The 26,163-nt window shown below is 42.2% G+C and overlaps 1 protein-coding gene across 2 annotated transcripts in view; it reads left to right on the top strand.

The window, feature by feature from the left end:
• The window catches only part of TRPC4 (transient receptor potential cation channel subfamily C member 4), a 140,677-nt gene that overhangs the window by 35,547 nt on the left and 78,967 nt on the right, over window positions 1-26,163 (top strand). The window contains exons 2-3 of one of the 2 annotated variants that reach the window (XM_057399985.1): window positions 12,496-12,575; window positions 13,609-14,013. In XM_057399985.1, coding sequence (XP_057255968.1) covers window positions 13,636-14,013 — 378 coding nt within the window. In that variant the 5' untranslated portion in view covers window positions 12,496-12,575; window positions 13,609-13,635. The remainder of the gene's footprint in view (window positions 1-12,495; window positions 12,576-13,608; window positions 14,014-26,163) is intronic. The other variant, XM_057399983.1, reaches the window with a different exon arrangement.

Below are 26,163 nucleotides of genomic sequence, written 5' to 3'. Positions count from 1 at the left end.
GGCTAGTCACCACCAAAGAGTTTATATGGCAAAAATTACTTTTTAATTTTCAGTGAATTTTTTGTTTGTAGACTAGGTCATAAATTTGATCGTATTCTGATGACAGCCCTGATGTAATTCTAATATTGTTCTTGGTAAAAGACATGTCTCGAAATCCTATCCCAGAAAGTTTCTATTTTATCTTCTGATCCTTTAGTACTAGCCAGTCCTGAATGCAGAACTGAACACTGACTCTTCCAGTCAAATGTATAAGCACTAGACTTTGGTATCATGTTCTTGTCCCTTGTTCCACTCTTCTTCAGTGGGAATATTTCAGTGGGTGTTCAGAAGGAATACTGAAAAATATGATCCTTCAGAATAATATTGTTATTAGGAGATACGGGTATAAATAATCTCAGGGTGCTTCTTTGAAGGCTTGGCCCAGTGCTCTGAATCATTTTGTGAAAAGCAAGAATCACATGTCCTTTTATTTTGAAAGCAGTGATCCCAGCTCATTTTCCTGAAAAACAGTTTACAATGTCTTACATTCCAGAGAAAGACTGTGAGTGTTACCTGTAGCAGAGTAATTTCCATCCTCAGATGTACCTTTTGAGCAGCTTGTAGTCATCAATAGCCACACTGTAGTAATGGGATTCATCCCATCAAGTTTCAGTAATGGCATCTAGGTCATAGCTTTCTAGCAGCTTGAAGACATCCAGCTCCTCCTGTTTGTTTCCCATATTGTGTACATTGGAGTATTGGCACTTCAGCTGGGCTGTCAGCCCATGACTTGTTATGGACGGGCCTGATACTATCCCCTTCTCCCTTCAATTCTAGTTTAAAACTCTGTCAGTGAGCCCCACTAGCTCATGAGCAAAGACACTCTTCCCCCTTTGAGAAAGTTGAATCCCATCTGACTCCAGTAAGCCTGGTGCCATTCCATTATCGAAAACCCCAAAACTGTGGTGGTAAAACTAGGCACAAAGCCATGTATTAATAGACTGAGTCCTGTTTCTTCCTGGTATCTGTTTCTTCCAGTGTCGCTGCTAGCAACTGGGAGTATAAAGGAAAAAATAACCTGTGCTCCAGATTCCCTTAATAACACTCCCAAGACCCTGAAGTCTCTTTTAATTGTTGTGGCTTCATCACCACCCACATGGAAGACCAGTAGTAGGTAGTAGTCCAAGGGCCATACCAGGCTAGGAAGTTTCTTAGTGATATCTTTAACTGGGCATTCAGCAGACTTCCTTAAGAGGAGGGTCTCTCTGGTGTATTGGACCCTCTGTTCCACTCAGAAGGGAGTCATCTACAACTATAACCCGTCTTTTCTTCCTCATGTGGTCGTGATACAGAGGGTAGGTCTTTCTGACCTCAGCAACACCTCTGTTGATCATCCACATCATCAGTTGACTGACCTTTCAAATCCAGAAGCTCATAGAAGCATCTGGGAATGGGAGTTGGGCAAGGAGGGGCTTAACCTGCTACGCAAAGTTTGGGCTTACTTCCATTCACTCTTTTCTCTTAAGTTACTGCCTTCCACTTGGCAGAGGGAGCATACAGGATCCCCTTCATATTGTCTGTTTTCTGGTGGCTGTCCCTGTGTCTGTTTCAGGGAGAGCAGAGCGTGATTCCATCATTCTCTCTCTTTCTCAGACTCCCTGATTCTCCTTAGAGTTTCTGCTTCCTCTCAAAGCTCTAACACCAGACTGAGCATATCGTGCACCTCATCACAGCTCACACAGCAATTCTTATGACTGCCATCTGTTATCAGTGAAAGGCTCTGTCACTCTCCACAGTCTGAGACTTTGATGGCTGCATGTTTTCATGCAAACTCTGTCTGTGTTGCCACATCAGTTCTGGAGAAGATATAGTTTTTTTGCTGCATGAATACCATAGCTAAACTCTTTCTGGGAGGGTAATGGCCAGCAATGGAATTCACCTTTTGAGCTGGTAGGGTGACAATGCCCTTCTGTGTATGTGCTGTCCTTGACTATATCTTTTTGAAATGCTCTCACTTTGAGATTCCATCCTGAATTATTTCAGTGTTCCAACACATGGAGTAAGAACCTATTCATGCACTAAATATCATGCTGTCATATAGGTAATGAAACCCTTCCTTTGATCAAGCCAAGTACTTCTTAAAAAAATAACCAATTCCACATACCAGCCATGAGAACCCATGAAAATACTTGTGATACTCTCAAATACCAATGAGCCAGGGAGAACTTTCTTACATATTTAATGATCAGAGCAATTTATGTCAGTGCTACAGTTTCAACTCTGAAAAAAATAGGTTCAGTTATCTACATTAGTTTAGTATCATATCAGCAGGGTACCTTTTAAGTGACTCTCCTGATTTTGCTCCTCCTACCCTGTTTTGTTTAGCACTGCAGAACAGCCTGGAGCATGTGGACTAAGTTCTTCCACAGGACCCGAAGCCAGAGCATGCATTCCAGGAGCATGCCTACTGCACTCCAGCTGCCAACACTTATTTCACAGGATCAGTACAGAGCCCATCTGAGGTAAATCTCAGAAATTTTTGCATCACTTTAGAGGTCTGCTCCTATTGAACTGTTATTTGCTGAGGCAGATGCAGTCTTAGTGTCTTTTCCTGTAGGCATCACAGCAAGAGAAGGTAATGCTCAAGCTACAAAGCACTGTCATGACGTACTAAGGGCTTGCAGATGCTTTTAAGGAAGTATCACTAAGCAAACTGTTGCCTTCCTTATGCCTTGGTTCTGTCACTTGCAAATCTGCAGTAGCAGGTGTTTTTCTGAATATAGCCAAGACAGTGGGGCTCTTGTCATGGCAGACACAGTACACCTGTGCTGCTTCCTCTTTAATGGTTGCTCTTGATCAGGCTTGCTTTGCACAGTTAAAAGCAGTGTTGCGGTGTTTAGCTGTTTTAACAGTCACTCAGTTGCTCTCATAAAATCAGACTGGACTTGTAGAGCAGAATCAGAGCTGGTTACCAGTCAATTTGATTCTTCACTTCTACCTTCTCACCTAACATAAACTGAAGTTTAACAGTTTTCTCAAGAAGGCTGGCTTGTTTTTCTTTATGCTGACTTTTTTTTTTGGCTTAGTTTCATTTTGGTTTTTTTTTGGAGAAGAGTTATGGATGAAATGAAAAGTTGATTGAGGAAGTGTGAATATAAAGATAAGGATAAAGACTTGCTTCAGAGGTAGCACATGATACTGAAGCTGTCTTATGCTGTCAACCCTGAAAATGTAACAGCAGCGAGTCGTGAAGGTACTAGAAAGCTTTGTCCATTGTCCCTTAGCAAAAGACAGACATATAGTCAAGTATACCTCAAGACTGCGTAGTTAACAGATGTCATAAATGAAAACAACTGGGATGAATGATTGTCAATAAACAGGCTATTAGTAAAATTTACTTAAATAGGTCAGTGTGAGTATAATTAGAAGCAGTGGGGTAAAAGAAAAGTAAAATATCAGCTAAATATCTGGAAAGCATTTTGAATAGTGAAGTGTGTTGGACTGTGAAACTTTCTCTCCTAGTGTTGAAATACTTGCATATCTGTTCCCCATTTATATTCTGTGCTATTCTGACTTTCTAATATGATATGATAATCATGTATCTATGAATATTATTGGAAAATCTTGGCTCCTCTGATTTGAGCAATATATATCTCTTATGGGGCAAATAGTGAGCCAAATACCATAGGTCAGAAATAACCAGATGGCAGCCCAGAAGGGCTCTGACATCTGCTTAAATGTGGAGTAACAGAGTACTAAACTGTGGGATGATGACACCTGGTTGCCTTCTAGCTCTTTGTGTCAATGCAATAAGTTTAATTGCCCCAAAAGTGGAGGAGTGCCTGCAACAGCCTCATATGTGCCAAGCGATGACTGCTAATGTGTTATCTCTTTCTTATCCATTATGGATCTAATGGGACACATTCTTGACTTACTATAAGTAGCAACAAGTGCAGGGCAGACTAGATCATGCAATGACGTGCAACTGCACAGGCATCTCCCACCAACCCCAGTATGTTGTCAGCATCTTTGAAGTCTCAGCCTTTGCTGACCTCCTGATATCATGAGGAGAAAAGACGTGCTCTTTTCTATCTCTCTAAACCAGTGTGTGGCTTGTCCTAGACTGCGTAGCCAAGGAGCTGTTTGCCAGTAACACCACTGCAAGGTTTTGCAGCTACCTTGCTGCACATTGCGGGCATTCCTCCTTCCCTAGCAGACATCTAAACTCAGTATACTCCTTGGCTCTTCCCAATGAGTAAACTGGTAGAGAACATCTGCTGTAGGGTTAAGACAGTTTCCTGTCTGTCATGACTTTCACCTGACCCACTTCAGATGAACTGACTCATCTTTCCTGCTGATGTTTTATGCCCAGCTACCATTGATTAGGAGTGACTGTGGGCATGCACAGTGAGTCTGTGACCTGGAGTTTGCACTGTGGATTTGAGATATAGGAAGACTTAACATCATCACTGGTCTGGGCACAGTTATGCTCTGGATGTGGGGCAGAACATTCCTTGCCTGTTACTCCAGAAGGGTGTAGGTCTTCCACTGTGTTTGTGTCATAACTGAATGATTCCAACATCACTGATACTCTATCATCTTATGCTCCTACACACCAGTATTTAGGCAGCTGAATTCTGCTCAGCATGTGGAATTTGCCTCCAGACACAGTCAAGGTGCAGGTGTCCACACACATGCAGGTGTCCATAAGTATGCTAGGTGAGAGTGTAGCGTAGAAAGTGTTGCAGCTGACTGGTGTGGAGCTACCTGAGGCAAGTTAAATCACTTTGTGAGTGCTGCTAATGCTACTGACTAAAGCTGTGATAAAGTTGCCTAAGGGTAGATGTCTAGTGACATCTGACATGGCATCCTGCTTGCCTTCTACCTGTGGACAAAGAAGGGTGTAATATTTCTGGTCAGTCCCCAGGGATGTCTCAGGTACGTAGGATACCTTAAAGATCATTAGACTCTGTTTGGAAAATCTAATCCAATCCTGGCTATTGGCTGATAACAAAGGGAGTTTAGGGATTTACCTCATATATTGATGTCTACATTTAGACATTTAACGTAGGTGTCTTAACCCTGAACTGAATCCCACTCATGGTTGTATCCTCCAAAAAGAAGTAGTCTAAGGACATCAGATTGCCTGAAGCAAAATGGTGAGAATTTGCCAGTAAATGATTGTCAGATATATGCAGCACTTTGACACAACTCTCATCCAAACAGTTGCTTTTCAGAAATAAATATGAGTACTTTTAGGATCCCCTGGCACTAGGTATGATTCTCAGTTCTGTGTAGTTTACCATATTCAGAATAACATATTCTGTCACTTGATCCACTGCCTATTTCTTGATGTTGTTTTTGCTGTTTCGCTACAATTTCTTTTCTTGCCCTGTCCTGTCAGTTGCTAAGCCACTGCTAAAAATGGTGATCATTTTTTTTACTCTTGCTGATCTCCAAAATATGAAGGTTCAAGATAACCTTGTTCAATCAAAATGAATAATTGTTTCTGTGAAGCAGAAGGCTTATTTAGTAGCTGTTTTTCCTACCTTGAGGTTGACCTTATGTTCTCAGCAATTAGCTTGATAAAGTTCTTCCTGCCATGCCAATAAGCAACAAGCAGTGGAACTACTCTGAAAAGGTGGTGTCTAAATTACACTACCCTTGAATTAATCCCACTTGTCTCACTATCTAAGCAACTGTGATTAGTCTAGAAACAGTTCAACCTCTGAAAAACAAAGTTGCTTATTTTCACCATGAGAATGGTTACTGTGAACAACATTAGAACCTCTTCCAGTATTTCTGTACTGAACCTGAGTTGAGTAAGCACTCAAGCAGAGCATGTATCAATGCCAACTTCATTCTCATAGAATCACAGAATAGTTAGGGTTGGAAAGGACCTTAAGATCATCTAGTTCCAATCCCCCTGCCATGGGCAGGGACACCTCACACTAAACCATGGCACCCAAGGCTCTGTCCAACCTGGCCTTGAGCACTGCCAGGAAAGGAGCATTCATAACTTCCTTGGGCAACCTGTTCCAGTGCCTCACCACCCTAACAGTAAAGACTTCCTTTTTTACATCCAATCTAAACTTCCCCTGTTTAAGTTTTAACCCATTACCCCCTGTCCTATCACAACGGTCCCTGATGAAGAGTCCATCCCCAGCATCCCTATAGGCCCCTTTCAGATACTGGAAGGCTGCTATGAGGTCTCCATGCAGCCTTCTCTTCTTCAGGCTGAGCAGCCCCAACTTTCTCCGCCTGTCTTCATACGGGAGGTGCTCCAGTCCCCTGATCATCCCCGTGGCCCTCCTCTGGATTTGTTCCAACAGTTCCATGTCCTTTTTATGTTGAGGACACCAGAACTGTACACAATACTCCAAGTGAGGTCTCACGAGAGCAGAGTAGAGGGGCAGGAGCACCTCCTTCGACCTGTTGGTCATACTCCTTTTGATGCAGCCCAGGAAAATAGCTTTATTCTCACCCTTATTTCAAGCAGTAGGTGTAGAAAACAGGGATGCATGCTTCAGTAACGTGCTATCCCAGTTATCTGATAGCCTTAAATTACTCCTGCTGTAAAAATAAACCCTTTGGATATTTTGATTCTTAATCTTTCCCAAAGTGAATATTCTTTCCATTCACAAGCCTTAATTTTAAATGGGTTGATTTTAATTTGTTTGTCCATTTTTCTTTTCAGACCACTCATAAAACAGTATCAGCTGGTTTTGTGGTGGATGATGTTATGTTAACAGTTCCTTATTATTTGTGAAGGGCTATTGCACGTCTGGAGCTGTAGCTCTAGATGGAAAGAATGTCATTACATAACTTTAGATTTCCTTGAATAGAAACCACTGGTGTTGGCCAGAACATCAGGGTACTATCCCAGTTCAACGGTGTGCCATGTTCAGCATAGCTGGTAGTGACTGGCCTGGTGGTGATGTACGTCATGTGAGGCAGCACAGCCCTGCAGGGACCAATGGTGATCCCTGCCAAGGACACCAGTTTGGTTATAGGAAAGCAATGTCTGGAGAGCATGTTGCTATTATGAAATAATGACTCATATTTATGTTCCACCTTATGTGCTCACCTTACTTCTCTGGGCCACCCATGATGCTTAAAATACTCAATAAAAGAGTGGCATGTATATTTAGAACAAAGTTTTCCAGAATAAAGTTCATGTGGTTCACAGAGAAATTTTGACATTCATAACTACAAGAGGTCATGGAGTCAAACTTACTGAGGACTAACAGAGGCAGAGACCTGTGCGATACATGCAAGTAAAGAGAAAACTGAGTAAAACTCAAGCACTTGGGAGGAAGCTGATTGCTGCAAGGCTGGAAGAAAATAATTCTTATATATATGCATATATGCATAATTGCAGAATTAAGTACATGCATCATGAGGTTTCTTTTGCTTTGCCCTTGAGAGCAGATGTTTCACTGTTGTAGAAAGCAAAGGTTAGTCTAATCTATACAGCAGTGAAAATCACAATGTTAAGCATTTATAGAATAATAAAATAAAAGCATTTTTTCCTTGCACTTGAAGCTGAGGAGGAAAAGAACACAGCTTATCAGAAGAGTAAAGGTGATAATTACTATGCAGCCTTGAAAAAGGTGATCACAGGTCTAGAACTTAATCAAGCAAAATGTCTAAGCATGGGATAGACAACTGTTGAAATCATTGTATGAGAAGGTAGGGAAGTGTGTCTTGGAGTAACAGGTATGCTTCAGGGCACTCCAAAAAATGCGATATGGCAAAGAAATAGTATAAACATGGAAGGAGACTGAAGATTCAATTCAGCTGCCCATGTGTAAACACCTATTACCAGTCAAATGCCTGAGAGTACCAGAGGTTTCAGGTGTGACAGAAGGGCTGGAGAGGACCCGTGTCTTTTCAGGGCAGCAGCTGGGTGACAGGTAGGGTACCCTGAGGCATTTGAGATGGCAGCAATGTGTGGAGTTGTAAAAGACCCAGATTTTCACAGCATGGCAAAAATGAAGTCTAAAGGAAGGACAGCATTTTTCCTAAAATACTCTGGAGAAGGGATAATCCTGTCAGCAGCCATCAATATCTGAACCTAATTTAGGATTGAGGAAATTATCTTGTCAGAGAAACAAAGCTTTGTCCACAACCAATCCCGGAAGCAGCAGAGGGGAAAATGGGTCAAGCAGGGCGTTCCCAACTACTTCTATAGGGAGCCTGCTTTGTTGAAAGAAAGATTGTCTGACAGAGCTGCCAGTGATAAAGAGGCTGGTTTTGGTGACTCAGGAAGCCTCTTCCATTTCTGGCTGCTCAGGACCAGGAAGCAAAGCTGATTTTTCTTGGCCTACCTTAATACAGATGCTTCAAAATGATATTGCTTACTGTCTAGTTCCAGAGATAAATTTGAATGACTACTTTTTAAACTAGGTGAGTTAAAATCTGGCCTAACAGAGTGCAGAATTATTCCTCTGCCAATTGGAAATGATGTCAAGGTGCGTTTTCCACAGTGGAAGTTTCCTATATCAATTATTTCCTATTTCCATCTCTTGCCAAATACACTTTTTTTTTTTCTGTGAATAATATGCTGGAATATTTATATATAGAATTGTAGAATCATAGAATAGGGTTAGAAAGGACCTTAAGATCATCTAGTTCCAGCCTCCTTGCTATGGGCAGGGACACCTCACACTAAACCATGTCACCCCAAGACTCCATCCAGCCTGGCCTTATATATTGTGGGAAAGAAGTCATATGTGGGAAAAAGCTCATAAGTAAGTGTCAAGGGTTTTCAGATGATCTGATTTTAAGATTTCTGTGTTGTAATATGGTGATCCCTTCCAAACCTAACCATTCTGTGATTCTATGAATTTTTCCTACCCGAGGAAGAAAATGCAAGCTCCCTGAAGGGTGTTGAAAGTATTTCAGCTATTACCAAGCTCACATAATTACTGCTAGGTCAGGGATCTGTAAAACACTGTAATAGACATGCCTTTGTAAGCCAGGGAATCCACATGACAACTTTCTGATTTCAGCATTTGCTAGCAAAGAGAAGGCTCTTATTGTTACTATTTATATTTTTCATTCCTACTGTCATTTAGCAGGAGACTGCTAATCCTGAATTGTGATTTGGGCATGTGTATAAGTGACAATTTGGCCATACAGGCAAATTTCTGGAAAGAAATGTTCCCCTAGGTTTAAGCAGCCTTACATAATACCTCATCAAGCTATTCATTAAGGTATGTTCTGTGCTATACATTTAAAGGTTCTGAGTAACATGAAACTGTCACTTTATGACTTCTGGTAAATAGGAGTTGTCAGACTTGTGGTTTTCTGTTCTATTTTTGAAGTCTGCATTGCTATATGAGCAGGAAGGGGTTAGTCATCACATAACAGTAGAATTTCTTGAGGAAAAAAATATCATTTTTTTGTTAGGCTTTGGTCCAGATAATAATTAGGTTTTGGTGTTAGCTACTTAACTAAGCAAATTACAAATTTGATTGATTTCAGTCAAATTCTTTGGTTGGTGTTTACAGCCAATGGCTAACCATCTTTTCTAGGCTTGTATAACTACATTTTGTGTTATCTAGCTAATTAAGTTGTGGAACATTTTCTACTATTGAGTCTGGTTTTCTTTTATACCAATTCGATTTTTATTTGATTGATTGTTATAATTTTTTTTACTTAAATTAGTGTGTTATTATTAGTAGCTGAAGTTAGGTAATGTTTTGCTGATTTAACTTTTTAATGAAGGCTTTTAGTAAAATATATTAAAATGCACTGACTCACATGTCTCTGAATAAGCAATGTCAGGGCAGAACCATTACAGAGCTCAATGGAAAGAGGCCAATACATTTCAAAGACTGAACAGTACCTCTGACTAGTCTGTATTTCTTGCCAGCTTTTGTTGTATTTTAGTTCAGCCTCTTTCGAGGCTCCCCTCAAAATACACATACTGCTCTGAGGACAGCAGCAAATACTAAAATGTTTGCATGCTTGTACACAGAACTCTTCACAGCTGACTCTCTATTGGCCCTAAACACTAGAAAGTGTTGTAACTTACAACTGGGGTGGCTTAGCTTGTGCATCTGAAAATGGATCCACATTGCAGTGTTCTTATTAGCAAGTCTTTACCAATGGTATTTGAGCAGTCTGCCCCAAACCTGCCTATTCTGGCCAAAATGCATTCTGCAGGGAGCTTCATCACATGCAGCATGGAAATACATGTGGATCTGCACATAAACATATCCTGAAGTGTAGATTAAGCCACTGCCACTTGTAGCATAATTCCCACAAATTCTGCTCCTGTTCTTATTTCCCAAGCTGTATTGCCTTCCCTCCTCTTTCCTCATTAAGTGAACTCGTATGATCAGACCCTTTCTGCCCAACCATAGTTTGATATCTTGGCAGAAATTGTGTACTGTTTCTTGTCCCAAGATTTCGTTATTTGGAGAAGGACTGCCCACCATCTCCCTGAGCAGGGGACAGCCCACTCCCCATGTCTCTGGAGAAATGTTGCTGTACTGAATGAACATTACAGGATCACATGCACAGTCCATAGGGCCAGAATTACTGTTGAAAATGTTGGAAGGAGGCCTTCTGTGTAGTCCAATAACACTGAAGTACTTTCTCTTGATAATTATTTTGGAGAGCTCCTTGAATTTACCCAGGAGAATAACAGCAGCCAAGGAGACAGGGAGGTCAGTTCAGCTGGATGGTGCAGTCATTCATTAAGATCATTATCTGTGTTACTGCTTTCTCTGTCCTTCCCACCCCAAACTGGCTGCCTACTGCATGTAGGCTGGGCTGACATTGTTCGTGCTCTGTCATTTCAAAGAACAAGTTCATGTCAGTGAGTGGAAAGCAGTCTTTGTCTCCTTTGCTCTGGTAGCAGGCTTAAAAGCTTCAGTATTCCTCTCTGACTAAAAATCATAGAATCAACTAGGTTGGAAAAGACCTTTAAGATCATCAAATCCAACCATTACCCCAGGACTGCCAAGAACACCACTAAACCATGTCACTGAGGGCCTCATCTACATGTTTTTTTTAACACTTCCAGGGATGGTGTTTTCACCACTTCCCTGCGCAGCCTGTTCCAATGACTGAGCACCCTCTCTGTGAAGAAATTTTTCCTAATATCCAATCTAAGCCTCCCCTGATGCAGCTTGAGGCTGTTACCTCTTGTCCTATCACTTGTTACTGGGGAGAAGAGACCAGCCACCTCCTCTCAGGTAGTTGTAGAGAGTGGTAAGGTCCCCCCTGAGCCTCCTTTTCTCTAGACTAAACAACCCCAGTTCCCTCAGCCACTTCTCATCACACTTGTGCTCCAGACCCTTCACCAGCTTTGTTGCCCTTCTCTGGACCCACTCCAGCACCTCAATGGCTTTCTTGTAGTGAGGGTCCCAGCACGGAACACAAACCATGGCTATCCAACCTCAGGAAGCAAATCCTCTTTTTAAGTTGTCCTCTGGATCTGGACTCCAACGGTGGCTTGCTACCCCTCGGCTCATTCTAGCGAGCCTTGTGTTAGTCTCTTCCCCCTTCAAACCTAGTTTAAAGCCCTCTCTATAAGCCCTGCTAATTCCTGGGCTAGAATCCTACCCTTTGGGACAGGCATACCCCCTCTGCCACTAGCAGGCCTGGTGCCGTGGTGGCTGACCCACTGTCAGAAACCTCCAGATTCTGGCACTGACACCAGTCACGGAGCCAGGAATTAACTAATGAATGAGATTTTTCTGATGCAGCCATTGCCACTGTCACGGATTGTGACTGGCAGGAGGGACAAGAACACTACTTGGGTTCCTGAACTCTGAACCGGTCACCCCAAGGTCCTGAAGTCCTTCTTGAGTCCTCTCAGGCTTCTTGAAGACATCTCCTCATTTCCACCTGGGAGACTAATAAAGGATAATAATTGCAGAGATGTACTGGAGGAGTTTTCTGGTGAAATCCCTTACCTTGGCCCCAGGGAGGCAGCAGGCTTTCCTGTGAGTCTGGTCAGGTCAACATATGGGGCCCTCTGTTCCACTCTGGGTGGAGTCACCAGTCACCACCACTCTTCTTTTTTAGTACAGCTGGTCGTAATACAAGGTGTTCTCCAACTCTTCCGTGGGAACTCTTCTGACCTGAATGATCTCTTATCATCATCTTGCTCACTTTTCTGATCCTGAAATATCAAGGCCTTGTATCTATTCCAAAGTGGTACTAAGGAAGGTGATGCAAGCTGGCAGATGATACGCCATCTCCTACAAGGAGTAACCCATTTCCAGCCTCCGCTGTCTCCTAGGTCTCTTCCATTTGCCTGATAGCAAGAGGAAAAGGCAGGGGGTTACTGCAACTTGCATTGTCAGCTGAGAAAATGACAGTTCTTTGACTAATGCGCTGTTCAACCTTTGACTAATGCTCTGTTGAATTGCAAAAGGAAATATTTTTGTGTAGCTTTTTATTTGTTTTTTGAAGTAATTTTTATCTCTTCCTCCTCTTCCCCCTTTTCTTTCTTTCCTTTCATATACATATATATATTATTTTACTTTCTGGTAGAAGATAGAGCCAGGAGAAAATTATCCCATTAGAAGGAATTATTTTTGTCCTTGCACAAAACATACAGAGTAAAATCAGAGGTATTAAGTGCTTTATCATATGTAAGACTTTAGAGTTGTTTTACAGTTGCAGTGTTTCAGTATTAATACTAGTTTAGAACTTAATGGTTTTGAATCAAAGCCATTATTATTATCTACCAGTCCTCGGCAATTTATCTCATATGGGTTTAGTTTTTACTTTTAGGCTTTGAATGAAAATTTATAGGTTTGTAAGCAGTGTTTGGAAAAATATTTTGTCTTAACGTTTTTCTGATAGCATATGTGATCGAATCAAAATCTTAGTAGGAAGGCTCGCCACGAAGCTGTGTAATCTGTACCTGCTACAGATACGTCAGGGTGTGTCATCAGCACTAGGAATAATTATTCCAACTCTTAACGTGTTCTGCCCAAGATAAACACACAAATAAGAAGGGCTCTATTGAGTTGTCTACACACAAGCATTGAGTGATGCCTGGGTTGTGTAGTATATGAGAGTCATTTGCATGGAGGTACTGAATTTTCACAGACCTTCTGAAAGACCCAAGACATGCTGGAATACAGATAAGATAACTAGGGCATCTCAGAGAGGCCTAGGTACCTTAGATGGGCAACTGAACCAATCTCAAGTGACATAACCACTACTGCAAGCAAGCTTACAAGCTGTAGGGCCCCGTAGTCTACTGAACAGCATCAACTATGTTTGAACATACTTCTAAACTATGGGAAACGTGAGGTAGCAGAAATTCATAAAGAAGCTAAGGATGAAGTGGAACCATACATTTGATTCAAACTATGTTGTGTCATATAACTGCCTGCTTGCCTGCTTTAAGGAGTTCATTCAACTGAATGGTATGCTGACAGGTATGCTTTGACTTGGTAAGTTGCAACAACTTGGTTATATGGTTTGGTTTCCATGTTTTGCTGGTGATCTTACAAGTTTTGTTCATACAGGCCATTTTTACTTGTTTTAACATCACTTTTTAGTATGAGTTTTAAATATATATTGCAAATATTAATTTTGTCTGTTGTAATTCTAAATTATATTATTGATTTAATCTTTCTGTTCATATTGCAGAGACAAAGGATTAGAATGGCATAAAATATGGCCCAGTTCTACTACAAAAGAAGTGTCAGTGCTCCCTACAGAGATCGTATCCCTCTTCGTATTGTACGGGCAGAATCTGAACTGTCTCATTCAGAGAAAGCCTATCTGAATGCCGTGGAGAAAGGAGATTATGCCAGTGTAAAGAAAGCTTTGGAGGAAGCAGAAATTTATTTCAAGATCAATATTAATTGCATTGATCCCCTGGGAAGAACTGCACTCCTTATTGCAATTGAAAATGAGAACCTTGAGCTCATTGAGCTGCTCTTAAGTTTTAATGTATATGTGGGAGATGCTCTATTGCATGCCATACGAAAGGAGGTAGTTGGTGCTGTGGAGCTACTGTTAAACCACAAGAAGCCCAGTGGGGAAAAACAGGTATGTGCAGGATTTTCTCTAGGTTTGTAGTCTGCTCTAATGAAAATAGAACTGTGAGGCAGTAAGCAAAAACATACATGAAACTAACCATCATCCTTGCACTCAAGTATTTAAAGTCAGAAAATTAATGACTTTGATGCTCTATGCATTGTATTCATTTTTATTTAGACATAGAAACATAGAATGCCTTGGGTTGGAGGAGACATTAAAAATCATTTTGTTCCAACCCCCCTGCCATGGGCAAGGACACCTTGCACTAGACCAGGCTGCCTAAAGCCCCATCCAGCTTGGCCTTGAACACTGCCAGGGATGGGGCATCTATAACCTCTCTGGGCAACCTGTTCCAGTGCCTCACCACCCACACTGTAAAATATGTCTTCCTTTTGTCTGGTTTAAACCTACCTTTTCCAGTTAAAGCTATGGCCTCTTTTCCTGTCAGAACAGGCCTTGGTTAAAAGTCTTTCTCTATCTTTCTCATTAGCCCCCTGGCTTAGGTTTTGCTTGTTAGACCTCTGACATGGTAACATTATTTCTGCAAATATTAGTAGGAAATCATTTAGAGGTACAAATCATTCCAAAGAGAATAATGGTGGTAAGATGTGGTCCATTTGAATTAATTATGAAACTCTCTTTTAAATTGGTGAAGGTTTCAGCCCCTCCTTGTGGAGGTCACCATCTACCACCTCTGCAAGGAAACACTGGGAGACGTGGCTCAATTGACCAGAACTTCAGCCCTGTCTCCAGTAGGTATCTATCCCATCAAGTACAGATAAAAAGGCTCAAACTCATCTCCCTTTCTCCCTGTCTCCTGTAAAGGAAAAAATCATTACTGCATCTCCTTGCCTTGAAACATCTCTGGGAGGTAGCTAGACTCTTGCATATCCTTCTCACTTTAAGAACATAATGGAGACAGGATAACATAGCCCATAAACTCTGATACTCCTAGGATTCTTTCAGTAAGAAAAACATTAAAAATAGATATAATGTATTATACTTTATTTCATTTTTCATGTCTTATAGATACTGTATTAATGTATTTCAATGAATGGTATGTTGAAATGATTACAGCCCTTTCACAGATAATGCATACAATGCACTTTAATTACAATATAATGTACTTGCTATAGATAGAATTGCAGATAATAGGTAAAGAGTATAATTTTTGCTGATAAAATAACATGAATTCTATGCTTTCTTTTGTTGCGGTATGAAAGAAATATAGTAGGTCTTTGTGCACATGTGTGTGTCTGCCTTCTCTTCTAGGCAGTAAAAGCAGAACTCCTTTATGGTGACAACAGATTTATGTCAGAGAAAGGGAAGAAAACTAGACTCACTTTATGTTTGTCTCATTTCATTATTTCTCAGGTAATAGCACAGATGAGAATAAAATGTATGGGAATTTCTCAGTGCAGTGTGCCATGACCTGGGAGGATCAGTGCACAGTCCTTTGCCAAGCCAGTTAAACCAACTGTGCCTCTAGTGTGTAGCTTCTATAGTGGAAGTTCCCATTTGCAGACTGGAATTCATCTTACCTGATGGTAGATATCCAAAGCTGTGTCTCACCTCTGATCTGACTGCCTGGGCTCCCCTTACCAATGGAGAAAAATGGAGATCCCTGGAGAGCAACTCATATGTCTTGATTACTTGTCTTAAGGTGGCATAAACCACTTTTTGGACTAGCTAGAGAGAGAGTCTACAAATCTACCTTACACTAGATGCCTGCATTTCAGGCTGTTCTTTAGATTTTCAAGGCTAATTTTTGGTATGTGCCACAACTACTGTAATGGAAATGCTTGAATACAAATAGTAAAACTTGGTTTCGGTGAGCTTCATTCTACAGCAGGTGAAAGATAGACTTACTTTCTGGGTGCATACTACAGTGTTAAATTAGCCACAGACTGCTTGGCTCCAAACTAGAGGTTAGTTCAAGTGTTTCTTTCAGTGCCAGAGTCCACTGCTGGATGGAATGAAGAGTGCTGCTTATCCTTCTGTGACTTGGTTTCCCCGCTTGCACTGCTGAGGGTCTTCCTGTTACTGTAAAGCATGAACAATAATCATGAATCACTTGAACAGAAACATCTGCTTTTTTTGTCTGTACAAGGCGAGGCTTGTTCACTGCAAATGCAAATATTACTTGCAAACCAGTGCTTGCAAAAAATGGTCTTTAGACAGATTACTTACATGCATCTGTCATTGTTTGCACTGGGGACCCCAACAACCATTAAGATTCTATGGCTGTTATATGTTTAGGTAATCATGTTGGTTCATTTTTAAGAATAAGTCATGCTGAAGAGAATGTAAATATAGATTACATTTTTTCAATAATGTTGCAATGAAGCAGATACAACTGTTAGTATTTAATATAATCAAAAGTACCTGCTGGCTGAAAAATTGTTACAATAGACTGAAGATATAAAATGTGGATGCTTAGAATTATATACTAAAATTTATATTTTCAATGTTTAGCTAAAAAGATAATTTCTTTTCCCTGGAGAATCAAGTTCCTTTTAAAACTATCTCAAACTACAACTTGACTTTTTTTTCTTTTATTTGTAAACATTTGCCACACTGTTTGCATGATGATTCATTTTCGGACTCTGTGCCTTTATTAAGATGGTATTTTTGCCCATTTGGTTTTCCTTCTTTGTATAAAGCGGGTCAAGTGTGGTAAAATCCTGACCCCTTGATGTTAGTGGGAGTTCTGCCATTGATTCAGCGAGTTCAAGATTTCACTCTTTTGCGTTTTTTTTTTCTTTTTTCTTCTGATGAAAAGTTATTTACAGAGGAGACAGATAATAAGGAGTAAGAAAAATGTATGTGCTAAATGCTGCCAAGCTCAAGAAACATTTTAGATTCACAAATATTTCATTAGTGATGAAAGTTTTCAATGTTCAAATGCATAAAACCCTTATATGATTCATGATTTACAAGTAAATGAACTAGCTTTCGCTATTTCTTGGTATCCATCATTAGTATATTATATATATTATTACATAATTTGTATATAGTACATAATATCTCATTATATGCTAATGGCATAACATATTAAGTGCTATACATAGCTTATTTCAGGTTCACCCTCATACAATAATATAATTATGTTGTAAAACAAAAGAATTTTTAAGCATAGGATTTCCTAGTTAATTCAAGAACTTAGTGACAGAAAGCCAGAGAAAAATATCCTCTTGTGTTAACAGGAAGCTACAAGATGTCAATTCTAATCAAGAATCAATACATTTACTTTAAATAGTGCCTCTTTGCATTTTTTGAAGTTTTCCAACCATTAACTTCAAAATTAGAAGATGCCACTGAATTAAAAAAGCAAAACAAAACCGACAAACAAACAAGTAAAAGCCAACAGTCAGATGTTGTTAAAGTTCTATCTGAACTCTCTGGTTTACTGACCATTCAGCTATTGGTCTCTACTTAATATCCATACATGATGTGCTTTACATTTCCAGGAGCATGTGGGTTACAGTGGGTTGAAGCCAGTTATCAATGTGTGAATACAACTGGTGCCACCTGGTGACTTCAGATGAGACATATATGTTTAACAGCTTTGAGTTGTTTTTGTCTCCCTCTGTTACTCAGTTTCTGAGTGTGGTTTTTGTGCTATAAATTAATAGAACTCAGGAAAAGGTTATTTTGTGACTTGCATTATACTTTCTACATGTTTTTTAGCTGTACAAGCTGCTACAGCACATGTAAAAGTGAATAACACAGATTAAGGTGAATGAGTTGAGGAAACTTGTCCAAGTACTTTTAAATTACCAGTTCTTCAAAGCCAAATGTCCTGAATTATTTGCCAAGTCACTTGTTGCTTACCCTGATGGATAGTTGAATGCCAAATCAAGAGGGAAAAAAAAGCTGTTATTTGAAATACAATATCTTTCAAAACTGCATGCAGCATCCACAGATGGGATGGGGGGTAGGTAGCACTAAAGAAAGAGGAGTAGAAGACATCTGTCTAAATCACAGCATGCTATAATGCTTGAGGAACCCAGGCAGTGATCTTTGTCTGGGTGGTTAACCACCTAGATACACATGCATGTTCTGGGAAGACTGAAACAGAGGTGTAGCTGTCTTCTAAGGATGCTACGGAGCACATAAGTGAAGCTGAAGTTTCACTTACTAAACTTGAATCTGTGTAGCACTGTATAGGCTGACAGTCTAGATTTAGTGCATGGGAACCTGACTCCAATGTTTACAGGCATTGCCCGGCTAGCAGAAGCACATGGTAGTGCTTTTATGACTCCCTGTTCACTATTAGATGTCAATATTGTGATACTGTGGGTATTTTTATAGATGGACACCCTAGGAACTTCTGCAATGTCTGAAAAAAATACCATGCTAAGCCTTTAAGCCTTCTGCAAATGTCTGAAAAAAATACCATGCTGTCGTGGTTTAAACCCAGTCAGGTAACTTGTTCACTCACTCCCAGTGAGTGGTGCTGAGCTGACAACAATCGAGGTCCGTTTCCCCCCCCCTTCCCCCCGCACCGGGGCTCTCCCCTTCCCCGCTCCCGGAGGAACGGGGAGGAGGATCCAAAGAGTGCAACTCCTACGGGTTGAGACAAGAACAGTCCAGCAACCAATGTACAACACAAATCACCACCACTACTATCAACTACAACAATGATAAGGGAAAATAACAAGGGAACAGAATACGATACCACCGGCCAAGAAAAAGAGCCCCACCCGGAAGCCCGTGTGCTTCCAGGTAACTCCCAGTTACCCCCCACCCCGGCCATGACGTGCTGTGGTATGGAATACCTCCCTGGCTAGCCCGGGTCAGGCGCCCCATCTCTGCTTCCTCACAGCTTCCCCTCCTCCCTGGCAGAGCATGAGCCTCACAAAGTCCTTGGTCAGGGTAAACATCACTTAGCGACAACCGAAAACATCGGCTTCACCAACACTGTTCCCAGGCTGGAAGTCAAAACACAGCACTGCACCAGCTACCAAAGGAATTGAGAAAAATGCATTGGCAATATCAATCGTGGCATACCACTTGGCTGCCTTTGACTCTAGTTCATACTGAAGTTCTAGCATGTCCGGTACGGCAGCACTCAATGGTGGTGTGACTTCATTCAGGCCACGATAGTCTACTGTTAGTCTCCATTCTCCATTAGACTTTCGCACTGGCCATATGGGGCTATTAAAGGGTGAGCGGGTCCTGCTGATCACCCCCTGGCTCTCCAGTCTACGGATCAGCTGATGGATGGGAGTCAGGGAGTCTCGGTTGGTGCGATATTGCCGCCGGTGCACTGTTGTGGTCGTAATTGGCACTTGTTGTTCTTCAACTTTCAGCAACCCCACAGCAGAGGGATCTTCTGAGAGACCAGGCAAGGTGGACAGCTGCTCAATTTCCTCAGTCTCCAAAGCAGCAATACCAAAAGCCCACCGGTACCCTTTTGGGTCTTTGAAGTACCCTCTCTTGAGGTAGTCTATGCCGAGGATGCATGGAGCCTCTGGACCAGTCACAATAGGGTGCTTTTGCCATTCCCTCCCAGTCAGGCTGATTTCAGCCTCCAGCACAGTCAACTCTTGGGATCCTCCTGTTACTCCAGAAATATAGATGGGTTCCACCCTTTGACAGCTTGATGGCATCAGGGTACACTGTGCACTGGTATCTACTAGAGCCTTATACTTCTGTGGGACTGATGTGCCAGGCCATCTGATCCACACAGTCCAGTAAATCCGATTGTCCCCTACCTCCACCTGGCTGGAGGCAGGGCCCCTCTAATGGTCGTCACAGCGTTGGACACTTAAGTTGTGGTGAAAGGGATTATTCTTCGTTATCACAGGAGCTGGAGTAAAGTTAGCTCTTCCATTCCATCTGGGAAACTGCTCACCAGAGACTGAAGCCGTAGATCTCATGGGACAATCAGTCTTGACCCTTGCTCCCCTCTTCAGTTCACTCACCCATTCCTCCAAAGCTGAAGTAGGTTTTCCATCCCACTTTGTCATGTCTTCTCTGTGATCCAGCAGGTAAAACCATAGGGTACCCCGTGGCGTATACCTCCTGTATCTCCTCTCTTGAACAATAGGATGCCTTTTGTTAATAGCTGAGACGCTGGATAAATCAGATAGATCGTCAGGATCTGGATAAATTATCAGGAGCTGGATAAATCAGATAGATCGCCCCTCAATTGTTTGAGGTCCTGGGCCAGTTTTTTCACAGCTGAGATGATGGAAGGGGTGAGATTGTCTTCGAATTCTCAGAGTTTATGAACCATTTCATCCACTGTTAGTGGTACTATGTCATTCCAGGTTACTGTTGCCAGTGAATGGGCATATGATGACAGTGCATTCCGTGTAAGTTTTCGCCACATGGGTCATGTACATTCAACTTCATCTGGATCTATAGGTGAATCCCCGTTATTCAGCTTGATGTGATAGATCATCTCTACGATGGCTGATTCCCTCAGAGACTGAATGCCTTTGTCTATAGTGGTCCACTTGGCCGAATGACTTGTAACATCGTCCTTGTACGGAAACCTTTCTTTCACAGCTGCCAAGAGCCGCCTCCAAAGGCTGAGGGACTTTTTCTCTCTTGCAATTGCTTTGTCAATTCCCCCTTCTCTAGCAAGTGATCCCAGCTGCTTGGCTTCTGTACCTTCTAGTTTGTGACCATCGACCCCATTGTCCCAGCATCGGAGTAACCAGGTGATGATGTGCTCCCCTGGTTGACGGGTAAAATCTTTTCGCATATTCCGCAGCTCGGTTGAGGGCCGAGGTCAAGAAGTTACCTCTTCTTCTTCTTCTTCGTCATGTGATGATGACTCCTGATCAGATTCTGGACCGGGTGGTGAATTCATTGGTTCTTCATCTCGCTTCACCCTTCTTGCCTCCTTTTTGCTTGTTCTCTTGCGTACAGGGGCAACCAATATTGGTACGGATTGGTCCTCTGGTTTGGCTGCAGTGATTATCACTGTGGTTTGAGTAGCAACTGTACTTGTTGCTGAGGGTGGTGCAGCTGCTGTGCTTGGAGCTGGGGTAACCACGCTGTCTGTTGCAGTTGAAGTTTGAGCAGCTGCTGTACTTGCCACTGGGGTAGCTGTGCTGTTCATTGCAGCCAAAGTTTGAGTAGCGACTGTTGCTTTGCCCTCAGATCCACCGACATTCTTTTCCTTTTGAAGGTGCTGGATGCTTTTGCCTCAGCAAGAATGAGATCCTATGTGGAACAATAATTTGCATTTATTCTCAGTTTTGCAGCCTCCTGGCTGCCTGTTGTTGATGTTTGAATTTCAGTTATCCTGCTACATTATTGCCCAACTAATCTCTCTCTAGTGACATGGGGAAGTCGTGCTCCCATTTTACAGGTGTCAATCCATTCAGGGTAAATAAAATGAATTGTTGTCAGAGCTGAGATTGAAACCCAGCAGCTACTTCTGGATCGTTTCTTCTCACCTCTTGCCATTTACAAACTCAAGCAGAAAGTCAAATGATTTTTTTCCATTTGCTTCTCAGAGGAGTGAGAACAAAGTACATTAACTGAATTGGCGCGTGCTAGCATTGCACTTTGTTTTCTGTTGCCACGTCACTTTTCTGCTTGGAATTTAGCCTTCCCTGAGATTCCTTTTGCGTATGTGTACACTGACATCAGCTTATTCAGTAAGAGCAACTAGTGCTTTGCAGACACATTTGTTTAAATTAGTTTCTGCAGCTCAGTTAAACCAACCTGGACTGAAGACCTGAGTATGTTGTTTAATGTAGATCCCATTCCTTTTCCTGAAACTCTTCTGTAATTGGAGTATATGAAAGAGAGAGCTATATATGAAACAAAATCGGGGGGGGACGGACCTCGATTGTTGTCAGCTTGGCACCACTCACTGGGAGTGAGTGAACAAGTTACCTGACTGGGTTTAAACCATGACAGTTCTTTTGGCGCCCAACGTGGGGCACGAGGGGTTGAGATAAGAACAGATCTGACTGGATTAATAGTCACTCGTCACAATGCTGATTTATTGGCTCTCAAGGTTGCTAAGGTTTTTGTCCCATTGTACTTTATGGTAATGACTTGTAATACAATAGAATCATTGATCATGAAACTGATCTGGCTTATGTTCCCAGTGTGGTCACCACCTTTATACTTTGGGAGGTATATGATGGAGGTGCTTAGCAATTACACATCTTTTTCTCCTTCTCAGGTGCTCAACCTGTGAAGGAGACATCCTTTTACCCTCCCAGTCATCCCCCAGACCATTTACATTTGAGAGTTTTGAATTTTTTGAATGGCATTTTAATGCTGTTGAGACTTGTTTGCTGATGGTGATGGGAATCACCATGCTAACACGCATACAGAGTGTGTTTTGCCCACGACTGATTTCAAGAGTTAAGCAGAGTCAGGTTTGGGTCTTGTCTGGGGTCAAACGACAATGTAGGAGGACCGAGAGATTTTCCCTGAGGCTGGACAGCCATGAGTGGCAGGGTGGGTGGGATAGTATGGGCAAGTATCTAGGTCAGTGGGCCCCTCCAGTACTTTGGAATTTCACTACCGAACAACTGCAAAATCCAGAAGAATTAGTAAAACACTTAAATGAGGTGTGTGGTCATTCTGGCCATACCAGAGATGGACAAATCATGGCAACGTGCTGGGGCTTGGCCTATGCTTACAGGGCCTTGTTCAACACTATCCAGCTACCACAAAGGAAAAACATGACTGCTACTGCTGAACCCAGGACACATGCTAAGGCCAGAATGGCATTTGCAAACATAAGGGAATTGCTAGAGGAGGGAGAACTATAGGACAGGGAGGGAAGTGATGATAGTGTTATGTCCCTGGTTTGCTCTCCTTCTGTGGTATGGGAGTCTGTTAATGTGAAAACACTGCTGGGCACAGAGGAAGGGTCATGGTAAGAAGAGAGTTGTAGTCTATGGGGCTGAGTCTAGTTGGAGGCCTGTAACTAGTGGAGTGCCTCAAGGGTCAGTACTGGGACCAGTATTATTTAATATATTCATCAACGATTTAGATGAGGGAATTGAGTGTACTATCAGCAAGTTTACTGATGACACTAAGCTGGGAGGCGTGGCTGACACACCAGAAGGCTGTGCTGCCATCCAGCGAGACCTGGACAGGCTGGAGAGTTGGGCAGGGAATAACTTGATGAAATATAACAAGGGGAAGTGTAGAGTCCTGCATCTGGGCAGGAACAACCCCAGGTTCCAGTATAGGTTGGGGAACGACCTGTTAGAGAGCAGTGTAGGGGAGAGGGACCTGGGGGTCCTAGTGGACGACAGGATGACCATGAGCCAACACTGTGCCCTTGTGGCTAAGAAGGCCAATGGCATCCTGGGGTGTATTAGAAGGGGGTGGTTAGTAGGTCGAGAGAGGTTCTCCTTTCCCTCTACTCTGCCCTGGTGAGACTGCATCTGGAATATTGTGTCCAGTTCTGGGCCCCTCAGTTCAAGAAGGACAGGGAGCTGCTGAAGAGAGTCCAGCGCAGGGCAACGAAGATGATTAAGGGAGTGCAGCATCTCCCTTATGAGGAAAGACTGAGGGAGCTGGGTCTCTATAGTTTGGAGAAGAGGAGACTGAGGGGTGACCTTACTAGTGTATATAAATATCTAAAGGGGGAGTGTCACAAGGATGGAGCCAGTCTCTACTCAGTGGCAAACAATGATAGGACAAGGGGTAATGGGTACAAACTGGAACACAAGAGGTTCCACTTAAACTTGAGAAGAAACTTCTTCTCAGTGAGGGTGACAGAACACTGGAACAGGCTGCCCAGGGAGGTTGTGGAGTCTGCTTCCCTGGAGACATTCAAAACCCGCCTGGACACATTCCTGTGTAACATTATCTAGGTGTTCCTGCTCCAGCAGGGGGATTGGACTAGATGATCTTTCGAGGTCCCTTCCAATCTCTAGCATACTGTGATACTGTGATACTGTGAAGAAGGTGAAAGCTTGCAGACTACAGCCCCTACAGTTTTCTTGCAGTCAGTTTGGAACCAAAAAGTTAGTAGCCAGCAGAGCAGTTTGGGAGGTAAATCTCGTGTATAGCAGATAACTTAGTCTGTGGCTGCTTTGGATGCACAGATCAAATGTCACCCTTACAGTGTCTTCCCCAGAGGTGCTGGTGTCCTCAGTGAGACTTCTATTCCTGTCTCCAATCCACTGTCAGACCGGTTTCTTTATTAAGAGGAAGATCTTCATGGCAGTAGTGCGTCAGTTCCTTGTACATCACCTCTGCATTTCCAGCATGTACCAGCTAGGTGTAGGATACCTGCATTTTTCTCACCTCTTTTTTGTTCAGCATTAGCGGAACAGACAATGAGGAAGTCAGTGCATAATTTCTTATGCCCTGGCTTAGAAAACCTTTATAAGAACTGCTTCAGTTAACTCCATCTCTGCAAGAAGGCTGTGAAATGTGCATTTCATTTCCTGAAGGGAACACAAAAGGTCTTTGGGATCAGCTTTTACTCCTCACTCCTTTTGTGTGCTGTGCTCTCACACCATGTGCTGAGAAAAGTTGTTGTCATAGTGCTGGAAGTAGAAAGCTAAAAAGAGACTCCTGCAACTTTCATAGCCTTTTTGAACTCCTGGTACAATAAGTGAAGTCACATGATAAAATACTTTACGTAAAATACCTGTCTTCTACTTACTGTGCTATGTTATACATATTGAATTTCTCCATCTCATACTTCCAACCTCTGTTTCTGCTCCTTGCTCGCCCCTGCATACTCAGTCATGCCAGTCAAAGTCAAACCAGGAAGCCAGGCCTCAGCTTCTTCAATGTGTTTGCCTCTAAAAATGTGAGCCCATGGCATAGACAGGTTTTTTTCATTGGTTTTCATGGATTTTCCTGCAGTGTCTCAAAGGCCCAAGAATGGGTATGTTCGCTATGTATGTTGTCTAAATACTGAGGGGAAAAAAAAAAAATAGAACAAAGCACAAACTTCCAAAACTTAACATGTACAGAGGGGTATTTCTGAAGGAGTAAAAACCACAGCATATTCCTTGGTGAAAGCATACTGCAAATGGGTACCAGAGACAGGGTATAAAAGTCTGACATGCGATTAGGAAGTGGTAGGAGATATGAATACCTGAATTAGCATCTCAACACCTTCATGCCTTTTTAAGGCTAAAAGTTAATTAAGACTGGGGTGATCATAGCAGGGATTGTTAATGCCACCTGGTTACAGTGAACCTGGAAATGCTCACCTAACCCAAAGTAAGATATAGTCACTTTGAAAATCCTCTTCCACCATCCCAATTCTTCCCATAGTTCCTATGCTTTCTGCAAACCGGGTTAGGTCTGTGTTGCCATCAGAGCTGTGGATTCAAGTTTCTGATTTCACTGCCAGGTTCTAGGACTTCCTCAGGAAGATTATAAGGATATTTGCAATTTTCTCTACAGACAGACTGTGAGCAACCCTTCTTCATCAACAGTCTACAGGTTCCTCAAAAGGGGCAGCAGAGGAGGAGGTGCTGGTCTGCTCTCTCTCTGCTGACCAGCAATGGGACATGAGAAAATGAAATGAAGCTGCATCAGGAGAATTTCAGGCTCACCAGGGAAGTGGTCATAGCAGCAAAACTGTCAGAGTTCAAAGAGCATCTGGACAATGCTGTTAATCATACAATTTACTTCTAAGTAGTCCTGCAAGGAGCAGAGAGATGGACTTGAATACCCTTATGGGTCCCTTTGAATTTGAGATATGATTCTATGATTTAAGGGCCTCTAGTAGTCTCTCTGATCATGGTAGGCTTTACAGCTCAGATATTCCTGAGCATCTGAGTAAAAGGTGTGGTATGTTCTAGTCTTTATCTCTGGGGGAAAGGACTGAAATTGAGAGATGAATTTTTTGTGTAGGGAGTAAGGGCATCAAGCTCTGATTATATGTTTTTATGTTTAAAGAAATGGAGTCTGGTAGTTTGCAAACCAGATGTGAATCCAGAAATGAAACCCAGCCAAACATATCCTAATGCTGCTGTATGCCACATGTGCAGTGCTTGCCGCGGACATTTTAACCCTGCGTGAGCAAGAGGATCCAGGACATTTTGGAGTTCTAAAGCCTAAGGGTGTGTGGTGGCAGCATCTTCACCCAGAGAGGCACCAGTCATCATCCCACATCTGGGTGTTGAAAGAGCTAGCAGAAAGCTACAGAGAGGTCTCTTCAGTTCCCTGACCTGGATGATAGGCAGACCAATA

This window comes from Pezoporus wallicus, unplaced genomic scaffold (genome assembly GCF_028554395.1).
Source record: "Pezoporus wallicus isolate ANWC-B61680 ecotype Strahan unplaced genomic scaffold, APGP_CSIRO_Pwel_v1 scaffold_7383, whole genome shotgun sequence".
Taxonomy (NCBI): Eukaryota; Metazoa; Chordata; class Aves; order Psittaciformes; family Psittacidae; genus Pezoporus; species Pezoporus wallicus.
This window is presented reverse-complemented; position numbering and strand designations above follow the sequence as displayed.